Raw genomic sequence first — 12309 nt, 5'->3', positions numbered from 1 at the left:
TAATTGTATAAGATTTTAAGTTTGCTCGTATTGTTCATTCACTCTTGCGGTGTTAATAAACCCATCTAATCTTTTACAATATTACAATTCATTAGTAAGTAATGAGATATGGATCAATTTAGTTCGCTCTCACCGGAACAGATAAGTATGTTGCACTGTAAGTATTTATTATTACGATTTTTTTTATTTTCGTTTCTTGAAAAAGTATGAAAATAGAAATAATTATTCCGAACAACCAAATAAGTTTTATTAAACTAGTTAACAATAAAATTATAAAATCAAAACCGAATTGTAAAATCCAATCATTTTTTTTCTATGAATGATAGATAGATACTGGGTGTGTAGTACAGCAGTAGCCACAAAACAATAGAGAAAATGAAAACTTTCAGTTCCCAAATTTTGCGTGGAGGTGACTTTATGGCAGTTTGATATTTACTTATCGACTCATATCTGTTGCCCGAGCACAGGATTCGAAACCTCCGTTTACGTTGCGTATCGTCAAATGTCACTGTCAAAATGTAAGGCAAATTTGTTAGTTCCAAAAGTGGCATTTGTTTTTTCCATGTTAGGTGGAATTTCACCAAACGCTAAACGTATTTAGTAACCTGTCATACGTCTGTCAGTTAGTACAAAATGTATTTAAAATTTGATTTAAATACGTTTAGCGTTTGGTAAAAGCGACCCTTCGTGTAGATTCGAAAATAGTATCGAATCCTATGCTCGTGCCTCAGTTGCCCGAGCATAGGATTCGAAACCTCCGTTTACGTTGCGTATCGTCAAATGTCACTGTCAAAATGTAAGGCTAATTTGATAGTTCCAAAAGTGGCATTTGTTTTTTCCATGTTAGGTGGAATTTCACCAAACGCTAAACGTATTTAGTAGCCTGTCATACGTCTGTCAGTTAGTACAAAATGTATTTAAAATTTGATTTAAATACGTTTAGCGTTTCGTAAAAGCGACCCTTCGTGTAGATTCGAAAATAGTATCGAATCCTATGCTCGCGCCTCTGCTCTGCTTCACCATGAAGAAATAATTAGGTACTTCCGAAGTACCTACCTCAGATTAATGATGATCTGGCGCTTACACCGCGGGCGCGCCTCGGACATAGACGGAAGATGCAGATGATCTCAAAATAATGGCGAAAATTATGGGGACCAACACCGATCTAGTACTTACGTACTTATTTATTTATTTTATTCGGAAAACTTAAACTAGTTAAAACTTAATATTACTAATTTGCATAACAGCCATGTAGTAATTATAGTTATCGCATATGGTGGAATTCAGATCCATTGGACTCTTGTATTGGCTCAAAAGACTTGATGAGGTTTCACTAGCGCCATCTACCTTAATCTCTTATTCCCTCCATCCAAAGGTTGTCTGTCAGAGATCGCTTTTAGTGATAAGACCGCCTTTTGTACCCTAATTAGGTTCGTCATCTTTAGCCTATAGTCCACTGCTGGACGTAGGCCTCTCCCAAAGCACGCCACTGGATGTGATCTTTAGCTTTCCGCATCCAAATTAAGTTACAACTTGTATATTTTATTATTCTTTTGGGGTGTACAAATAAAAAGTGTATTCTATTCTATAATCGGTTTTTGTCTATGGTGGAAAATTCTTCATTGAAAATCCCAACAAGTTACTGTGACTTGTTGGGAATTTTTATTTTCATAGTCCTAACTAGTTACAGTGTTACAGTTGTATGTGACACGTTGGGAATGAAGGAAAAGGGTGTTTCAACGAGTAACAGAGTGTGGACTGATGGGAATTTTGAACATAAAATTCCCAACGAGTAACAGTGTGACTGGTTGAGGTGTGACTGGCTGGGAACAAAGGCCCTGAGTCACCCCCTTTCGGCTTAGTATACCCTTTTTGCAACACCCTGTATCTGTACCTTATCTGTGCCTACTTTAATATACGCCCAGCGCACCCGTTTTTCTATAGAATCTTTTTAAAAGTGCCTATGTTTTGATACATTATTCATACATCGGATCATCATTTGGTGTTGCCGCTTGTTTCTGTCAAATTAGCGTTCTCGGACCTTAAACAGATGCACAGATACCCACGCACATCCCATAGAACCCCTTTTACGGTCGACAGTTAAAAAACAAGACCACAATTCAAATCCAAAGTAACAAATCATCCAGAAAAGGCTTACAAATGTTGCCCCGGGCTTTATTCAACGATCTTTTGAACACCCTGAGATTGGTTCCATTCATACTTTATCTACAGAAATCTCTTTTACTACCCTCTGGTTAATAAATGGATCTGTATTTGTGGTTTTTAGACTTGCTGAGTAATGGAAATCAGGGGCTTAGGCTCTTTAGGAAAGGATTTGATGGTACGGTTGTAGAAGACGGCTTCCGTGCCAAAGGTCCTGAGTTTGAATCTTGGCAAATATGTAGAATTATGTTTGAAAACGTACATCACCATCATAATCTTCATCAACCCCTAACAGTTTACTGCTGGATGCAGCACACAACACTAGGACAGAGTGTTGTGTGCTGCATCCAGCAGTAAACTGTTAGCCGGCCTTATACAAAACAAAATTACTTCATTGATCAAACAAAACTCTAATATTATTTTCAAACTACATCAAAATCTGTTAAGCCATTAATAACTTACGGTTTGTTTTGTTATGTAGTAAGATATTTCGGAGAAACCTTATACAAACTTCAACAAAACATGGAACCTATCTCGCAAGCAACAAACCCATTTGTAAACTAAACTCTTAATGGAGAATCCCACAATAACAATATCTGAACTTGAATTACATTCAATCTGAAGGCTAAGGTATCTCCAGTAGATTTACAGACCACTTGTAAGAAAAAATATGAGACATTAGAACTTCTCTAAAGAGAATGTATAAACAGTAATGGAAGAACGAACGTTACTGGCTCCCAACACTAAACATTAACGCACTATATCTAGGTAGGTAAGTATTTAATTAAAGTTTAAGTATTATTTTTTTTATTAATCATTTTATTTGAATACTTTTTCTATTCTCTAAAATATGGAGTATAAATAGGTAAATAAGAATTTTGATTTTCGTACCATGAAAAATACCCTATTAGCTATACTGTGGCGTACACGCAGACTTCTAAGATATCTGTGGTAGCGTATCAATTTATGCGAACAGTACGCCTACTGGGAACTCAGTCGAAGACAGAGAGTGTAGCCATATTTCATCCTAAGCGAAGGCGGCAATTTGTTAGGAAATAATTAATTATTAGAAGAAGCGACGGACGTGATCTTTGAGTTCTGGGGGAGATTCCTGTAATTGTTTCAATACATATATAAGAAGATAAGCAGTTTCTATAAATATAGGTCTTACATCAAAAGGTTGAGGGATTATTAGACTGATAGAATGAATGTTATATGTTTTATTCGTTGTAAGTTAAAGGAAATAATTTCTAACGAAAGTTAAATAAATTACTCCGAGGTATACTTTATTTATATAGTTAATAAATAACAGCAGAGGTTACTTTTGAAATTAGAACCCTAATTCAAACGATGTTCAATAAATTATTATTCATCCACTTTAGAACTGCGGATATTCTAATCGCTATATTATACCTATACATGACCAACGAATCACCCTGGTCTTCTTATGATTACGACATTTTTTACTCAATAAGTAGGTATTTTTCTTTATGTATCTGAGTATAGCCCCCATTTTTATTTATAATAATATGTGGGGACATCTCACACACGGCCAACCGACCCCAAGGCAGGCAGAGCCTGTGCTATGGGTATCGGACAACTGATATATCAAAACAAATACATAGATAGATATATATTAAATATAAATATCCCATCAAAAACAATACTTGTCAAAAAAACCAAGTCTCGTAACTCAGTTGTTCTACGGTAAAAAGTTGTGAGATCCATGTTATACCAAGTCTTATCCACGCACGCATTTCAATCTTAAAAATCTTAAATGTTTTATAAAAATATATTGACTTGGTCATCGCACTAAATAATTTAATTAACACGTGTTTCCATGCGATGGCCGAGTCAATTTTACCGTAGAACAACGAGTTACGATACTTGGTTTTTTTGACAAGTATTGTTTTTGATGGGATCTCATTTCTTTTTGTATTTTGTAGACAGTTCTACTTTTTTTTCTTTTCGGTACCTTCTAGGTACGTAGGTGCGTTAACTTAGTTTGGTAGGTACTTAATACATAAATCGCAAACTTGAGATAAGAATCAAGAATCTTTATTTTTGGCTACGTAATGTACGTAATGAATAAACGTAACTTTGATACTTCGTACTGCATCAAATTTCCCTAATTAAATTTCAACTTTCATTTCCATTACGCCACCACCGCTCTTACCGTGCGCCTATATTTACTTGGTGGGGGCACTGCCGTGCCCCCAGATATGTGATTATGAAATTATTTAAGAAGTTATGTACCTAGCTAGAAAACTTGACCAAAATTGAAAAAAAATACTCGAGTTAATGCTACCGTGCCCCAAATATTTTAGTTTTCCCTTGATTCATACACCAAACACTACTTATATTCAAAATTTGAAGCTTCAGGGTCTGCTAGAAGTGCCTTAGAATTTTTATGATCGGTGAGTGAGTGAGTGAGTCAGTGACAAAATTAAGAAACTTTGACCCGTTATAATTTTTAAACTTCTGGTTCAAATTGAATGAAATTTTAAATATACCGTGTCTTTACAATGCCTGCATGGTTAGTGAAAATTCAGTCTTCTAGTGTTATCCACAACGATGTTACAGGGGGTCGAAAATGGCCTGAATTGCTTCGAGAAAAGGATGGTACGGCCGTGCCGCTTTTTTGCTCGACTTGGTGGGGGCACTGCCGTGCCCCCAGATCAACATCAAGACCCGAGTACAAATAATTGTCTATAAATAAATATCTGCCCCAACCGAGAATCGAACCCGGGACCTTCGGCACAGCAGTCAGGGCCACTAACCACTACGCCATTCGACCGTCGCATTATTCGCTGAAACAAAGATTACCATTAAGAAATCCGCATTCCCCGCCTTTGCAATTAAACTAAGTTGATTCCACAATTGGTTAGACTTGCTTAGAAATAATTCAATTTCACGAAAGCAGAAGTTGGGTGTTTAATTTGATAATTTGATTGAATTTCAATCTCAAACACACCCAACATTTCCGTAGTTATTTAGATTTCTGATGTAACTTTGTGTTGTGTTACTTGGTAGTTGAAACTAAAGTAGGAGTTACTTTTAGCTTCTTTGTCGGTAGGTACGTGTCAATAGTTGTATAAGAAATTCTACTAGAGAAGTCAACAAATGTAAGCTATATCTGCGATGTAACCAGATAGATTTATTAATGTGCTACTCTCTAGAGCTCAAAATATACATAATAATTATAGTATTCCTTTTCATCATAATTATAGCTGCGACGTATTATTTTTATTTTTAAAATCTTATTTATTTTCTTTAGGTCCTACTTAAGTATAATGCCTTATAACACAAGGCCGTCTATTATATGTACCTAATTCCAACTGTATAAAATCGATCAAATTTGTTTTTTTTTTTTTTTTTTTAAGATTTTATTATCACTCCACAGACTTTATGTCCGTGCCTTTTTGAGAGATCAATATATTGTGAGAGTTTGGTTGTTTTTTGTCTTCATCTTTTAACTACTCACTAATCAAATTTGATTTATGTATATGTAAAAAAATGGTAACGCATTGCTTTACTTTTCAATAACACCTCTTATTTTCCGTTACGGTTTAAAAACATCTAATGAAACCTGAAAGCAATTTCCCAAAACATCCTCGCGAAATCCTTTCAGGCTCATCGGGTGGGAACCTCATCTCATTTTCATGAGGTGAAAAATTTCGTTCAGGAATTCTTTCATTTTTATCCCACAGTGTCTGCCGTAACTAGTACAGAACTAACTGAATTATGACTGGGGGTCACTCTACAATGTGTTGCTATTCGGACCCGACTAACTTTAAGGGTGGATTCTACGAGTAATTTCATCGAGAAAAAACCCCCATGTGTGGGGGTCTAAGTAACTTAAATTAGATTTTCTTCTTCCTTATAGAAAATCATATCTCGAGATTTAAACGCCTTACGGACATGAAATAAAATGCTTTTATCCGCAAAAAGTCATCTCTATCCAATAAAAATATCCACAACCGCTTAAAAATTACATAGAAAAGTTCAAATCAACTTTAAAATGCCCGCCATTTCTAGAATATTGAGATTTGACCCCACATATAGGGGTTAATTTTTATCGATGAAATTACTCGTAGAATCCACCCTTAAAGTTTGTCGGGTCCGAAAAACAACTCACTGTATTTGACGAAAGATATAGTTTTGCGCCAGCCACGAGTCTATCTCGATGTATTAAACGTGCCGATTGCACGACAGCTTTCGTTCGTTAGTTTTTCGTCAGTATAGAGTAACCTCCCGGCCGGGCGTAAGGTAACGAAGTTGACGATTTGAGAATGTATTTAGTTTGGTAATTAAATTGAATTGCGTAACCCTTGGTAGTTATGAAATTGTTAATTAGATTTGATTGCGCAATGTAAATACGATTAGGCTTCTTACGATGCCGTGAATATTTCTAATATCGTGAAACAAATAGATCGTTAAACATGGTTTACAACAAACACGTTGTTCTCTATGACTTTCTTGACTTAGTATCCTATGTCCCCTGGATGGGGCAGAGGGCGTCTACTGTGACTCTCCATCGCAACCTGCATCGCATTCACTCCAAGACTTCCCGATCTTTTACGCTTCGTCCACTACCGTGCGTCGCCAGGTCTGCTTGGGACGGCCACGCTTTCTCTTTCCTAGCGGATTCCAATCCATCGCCTGTTTAGGTATAAGGTCAGAATATCTTCGGAGGGTGTGGCCAATCCAGTTCCACTTGCGTCGCACCGTTCTCTCAGGTGGTCGTCGGAAATTTTATTGGACCAGTATATTCGGAGTATGCGTCGAAGGCATCGGTTGAAGACTTGAACCTGGTGCGATATGGCTTTGGTTACCTTCCACGTTTCGCAACCATATAGCAACACGGACTTAACGTTTGACCAGAATATTTTGTGTTTGACTCTTCTGGTTAACTTTTGTGATTGCCATATTGGACGCAATTGCGTGAAAGTAGCTCGGGCTTTGACAATTATGGCATTTATTTATTTATTATTACAAAATACTTACACCACTATTACAGAATTATTCTAATGCAGTAGTGCAGTGAAACAAACAACTATAAACTATAAAAACTTAACTAACTAATTACATAATACAGCCAATGTTACTTTTGTGAACTCATTCAGGGAAACGGTGAATATATCGACAGAATATGCTCACGACTGTTATCCCCTAAGGGGTAGTCAGAGGTCACCCGCTTTTCGCTGTACATTTTTACTCACGTGATAGGTCGCGAGCCGTATCGCCGTAATCATTTATGTTGTAAGAAATAGTTGTAAATAATAAGATTTACACAATTTCAGGGCAAAACAGATAGTCATAATAATCCCCGAAATCTTATAACTTACCCCGTACGTAATACCACTAGGTACATTATACATTCAGCCCGCGGCCGCGCGCTGCGAGAGAAATGTATCACCACCGCGATAACGATATTTATATCCTCTGGCTATGTCGTGTGATATAATATATTAGCGGATAAACACGCCATTGTACGCGACGGAAATGGTTTTTGTTAAAAAGTTGACGAAGTTTGAATTAAGGCTGTGTCTTGATTTTATGGTGGAAATGTTCTTATTATTTTTACTAGGGTTAGTCACCGCGGCGCGGTGAAAGATCTAACACTGTTCGGTGTTCGAGTAGTAGTAACAGTAAATGCAAATTTGTATCGCTACCTAGCGGTGAACTTGACAAATTCGGGTATCCAAAATAAAAACTCATTTCCTATCAAACCGTCCCTGAAATCACAGCAAACTACACGCGCCAAACGTATGACGCCTCTATTTTTCCGCCGCGGGTGTTATTAAGGCGGATCACGAATTTCCATTCAGCATATTGCATAGAATAATACTTTTGTATAGAAAACACGCAGAGTAAAACTCACAGAAAACGCATCTAAGTGCGTTCATACTTTCATATAATTCACGCAACACGCGCAGTATGATGCGGCAGTGTGATAACCGCCTAAACTCTAAAGGATTCAGTTGTTGTTACTAAATTAGGCATTAATCGCAGGCTGTTCACACAAAGTTTTCTTTAAGCGACAACAACAACTAAATGTTCCTTAAACTCAGTCGCTAAGGGTGCTTGTACAAAGTTATACAGAACAACTTTTTAGTAAATGTGTAGTGTGAACACATTATGAAAACATTAAGCAAGCAAAATGCCTTCCGGGACCTAAGGAAAATGTATGCGGCGTTGTATCGTTTAGTTGCGGTTTTAACCGTAGTTTTAAAGAAAATAAAATGGTTATTGGTTTTAACTACGGTACGTAATTTTTATGAAATTGTTTTTTTTCTTTTAGATGGTAATGTACGGATATTAGTCATATTTAACCCATAATTCACTTCCTGAGTCCCTGGGACTCACATCAAAATTTCAAAATTCAATAATTGTAACGTTTGAGCGGTGCGGTAGTTTCTCCCCCGTCTCAGTACCTTCCTGAAGGGTCACGGGCTCCGCGGTGGCGAGAGGACGTGCGCAGACGATGCGTATTTAGTGAGTTATTACATCGAGTGAGTCCCACGGACTCATACAAGTGAATTATGCTATATTTATTTTATTAAATTAAATTTTCGAATGTTGCTTATTTGTCGTTATTATTGATATAAATAATATTTTTTTATATGCTTATAAGATATATTTTTATGGATTGGCAAAATGAATCGAAAACAAGTTAATATTAATGAATCTAAGGACACGCCTGTACATAACTCGTCTGCCACACAAAGTTCGCTGCTCGATTTCATCTATCATGAAAAACGAGATTCCTGAAGATGCGAGCCACCCTGAATCTGAAGATATGTAATAAAAGAAAGTACTGCTGTCTGTTCCATTACAAAAAGAGAATATAAACTGCATTTCTATGTACCAAATGTACAAAACCCATATGTTTGGCCTGCTCAAAAAAGGTATGCTGACGTTGCCTGTAAGCAGTGGCAAAACCCATTGCACGTTTTTTATTTTTGTATTAGAGCATACATTTTTGCTTTTTTTATTTTTGGTTTGTATGTCTTTAATAGTCAAAAAAACGTAAAAACATATATTTGTTACGAATATTTCATATTTTTGTAGAGGTTTTAAAATACCTCTGTTTTTTTAGGCTCATAAAATTAGTTTCTTTAATTTTGGAGAGGATATCAGGAGCTCAATTCCGGAGGTTCCGAGATTCATCTCGGATGCCTAGATGACGTTTATCTCGGTAGAAAATTGAAAAATGCTATTCTAGTGATCTCGAAACATCAAAATCTCACCCGCAAAAGCACCGAAATTTCCACAAATGTCTCAGGTGGTCATGAGCAGCCGAGATGTCATTCTCCCTTGTGAGACTGACAAATTGACAACCTATTGATGTTTTTTACGTCACTTTGCGGTTGTTTTGTTGTTTTGTTGTAATTGTTTGGGGTGTCTGCAGTGATATTTTATGATTTTATTGAATAATTTGACTTGGCTACGTATAACGGACTTAAGATTTGATTCCAACTGTGACGATCTTTGGCATAAACGGACTACGGACTCGATATTTCTCACACGATGGATGAATTCTTGGCGAATTTTATCCCGGAGCTTGTCGAGGCAGCTGAAGCTGCTTTGGCGGCCCCTCGCCGGCGAGCTGCATGGCGAGTAGATCCATTGTGAGAGCCGCAATTTTTGTGCCACCGACGGATACTGCCGTTTCACTTTTTCCAGCGGCTGGTCCATGTTGACTTTGAAACCGCACACAACAAGAATAAGTTAAATTATTGGGATGAAAATGATGAAATGAATAAAATTTCCCGAACCGAAACGAAAACGAAATTCAACTTTCAACGTTTATTTGCTTTGACAGTCTTGTTCACAGAATACTATACTCTCTACCAGTCTTGACCACAGAGTAAAAAATACTAAGTAAGTCGTGTCAATTGCGTTTCTTTTTTCTAAACTATCAAGATGTAAATGTAAAGTATAAAAGCATAAAACTATCGATTACATTAAAAATCCTTGTTTGTTTTGACTGCTTTTCATTAGCGTTATTGGTTTTGGATATTTTTTTATTGAAAACTGCCGTTATTTTAACGAAAAGAATAAATAATATATTTATCGATTATATAAAATTGAATCGATGGAAACCGAACGTCTTTTCGGGTATGAAGTTCTATCTAGGTCGTGAATGTATCTCCTTGTACCGCGAGAATACGGTTTGAGCCTAGTTCCGAGATTTGAAGCTGACACGTTAGGGTAGATTTCAAACTGAGATATATCTCGGTTCTGAGATTTATCCCTGAACCTCCGGAATTGAGCTCCAGAAGTCTGTCCAGTTTCGTTGCTTTTTTATAGTGCATTAATAAGTACTGAATAACATTATTACATATTTTTTTAAAAAAAATATGTTTTATTTGAGTAACCCACGCTTACAAAAATTTATGAGTCCCAGGGACTCATACAAGTGAATTACGTTAGTAAATTTCACGAAGTGAATTAAGGGTTAATAATATTAAGGACCCTTTTGGATATAGAGTGGAATAATATAGGATTATGGATTTAGATGCTAAATGAACTATCTTATTGAGACTTTGTACATAATTGCATTTCGCTCACGAAAAGAAGGCTGGGGCATACACACACAATAATGGGCAACAACAGTATCCAACACATTAAATGACGTAGCAATAATGCCGCAACATAGCACCCTGAGGTGCTGAGGAAACCTATACTAATATTATTAATGCAAAAGTTTGTGAGTGTGTATGTGTGTTACATATTCACGTAAAAACGGCTGAACCGATTTTAATGAAATTTGGTATGGAGTTAGCTGACACCCTCGATTAACACATAGATTATTTATAGCGGAATTAGGAATCAGCTAGTTATTATTACGAAGCACTAACCTGACACCGCCCATCGATGCACATGTCCAAGCTACCAGGGCGGCAGCGAGTGCCGTCCGACACCCGCGCGGCGAGCACCGCCACCACCACGCGTTCGTCGTCCTGGTCCAGCGCCGTGGTCTGTGGGCGGGAGGATAGAATTAGAGATGAGGGGTCTAGCGGGGTTGGTTGTCGTGGGTTGACAGCCTGTTGGGTTATGCGATCCTGGTATTGTAGGTGGAAAAGAAGTGGAAGAGATGAGGGGTCTAGCGGGATTGGTGGTGGTGGAGCGACTGCCTCTTGGGTTATGTGATCCTGGTACATAAGAGTCCAAGTTTACTGGTGGCGTAGAATTAACTGTACTGGGCAAAAGTTATAACGCAGAGGGCGCGTTGTATATAGCCTATAAAATTATGCGATCCTGTCGTCGAATTAAAAAGCAAGGTTTTAACGTGGATTCTGAAAGCCAGTACCGCCACCACCAGCCATTGTCTTTGGCCTATGCAACCCTGGTACATCTTCTCACCCTAACACTCACCGGATGCGCTTCATGCCCCAGATGCCTCGGTATCCCCCGACACGTCAGCGCGCACGGCTCTGCATCGTCTCTATGTGCCTTCCAATGGAACAGCTCCCATCCGTAAGGGACGCCATCATAGTACATTCTGCATAATTACACGAGCGGGGAATCTACTGCCTGCCTCTACCACCAGCCATTGTCTTTGACCTATGCAACCCTGGTACATCTTCTTACTCACCGGATGCGCCTCGTGCCCCAGATGCCTCGGTATACCCCGACACGTCAGCGCGCACGGCTCCGCATCGTCTCTATGCGCTTTCCAGTGAAATAGCTCCCCTCCGTAAGGGACGTCGTCATGGGCCGCGCACTGCTGGGAGCGCCAGGTATCGTCTTCTAGGAGGGTTATGTTGCCTCCGCCGCGGCAGGGCTGGAAAGAAGACAAGAGGTTAATAGGTTTTCTGAGGGAGCTTTGGCGTTGACTTAAAGATAACCGTTAAACTTGAGGTTATAAGTTTACTGAGGAAGTTTTGGCGTTGATTTAAAGATAAGCGTATCGTACCTATCGCATCAAACGGTCATCAAGGTAAGTATATCGTACGTATCGCATCAAATTGTCATTAATATATGGAGAGGTGGCGTCAGCAATGCCGATGAAGTGGATGAGTTGTGTGTATTTTTAGACAAAGAATACTAATTGCGATGTGTCCGTTGCGTACGATGCCGAAAGGTGGGGGTGGAGGGACTAAACTCTGGGTATAAAACACTATAATTGCATCCATA

General features: G+C 38.1%; 1 protein-coding gene across 1 annotated transcript in view; it reads right to left on the bottom strand.

Moving 5' to 3' along the window:
* The window catches only part of LOC105389347 (ADAMTS-like protein 3), a 335955-nt gene that overhangs the window by 60119 nt on the left and 263527 nt on the right, over window positions 1-12309 (bottom strand). The window contains exons 5-6 of the mRNA XM_048631226.1: window positions 11768-11956; window positions 11031-11150 (exon numbers count right to left, since the gene is read on the bottom strand). Coding sequence (XP_048487183.1) covers window positions 11031-11150; window positions 11768-11956 — 309 coding nt within the window. The remainder of the gene's footprint in view (window positions 1-11030; window positions 11151-11767; window positions 11957-12309) is intronic.

The sequence above is a fragment of the Plutella xylostella genome, chromosome 28 (genome assembly GCF_932276165.1).
Source record: "Plutella xylostella chromosome 28, ilPluXylo3.1, whole genome shotgun sequence".
NCBI lineage: Eukaryota > Metazoa > Arthropoda > Insecta > Lepidoptera > Plutellidae > Plutella > Plutella xylostella.
The sequence above is the reverse complement of the archived record's forward strand: the minus strand, read 5'-3'. Positions and strand labels throughout refer to the sequence as shown.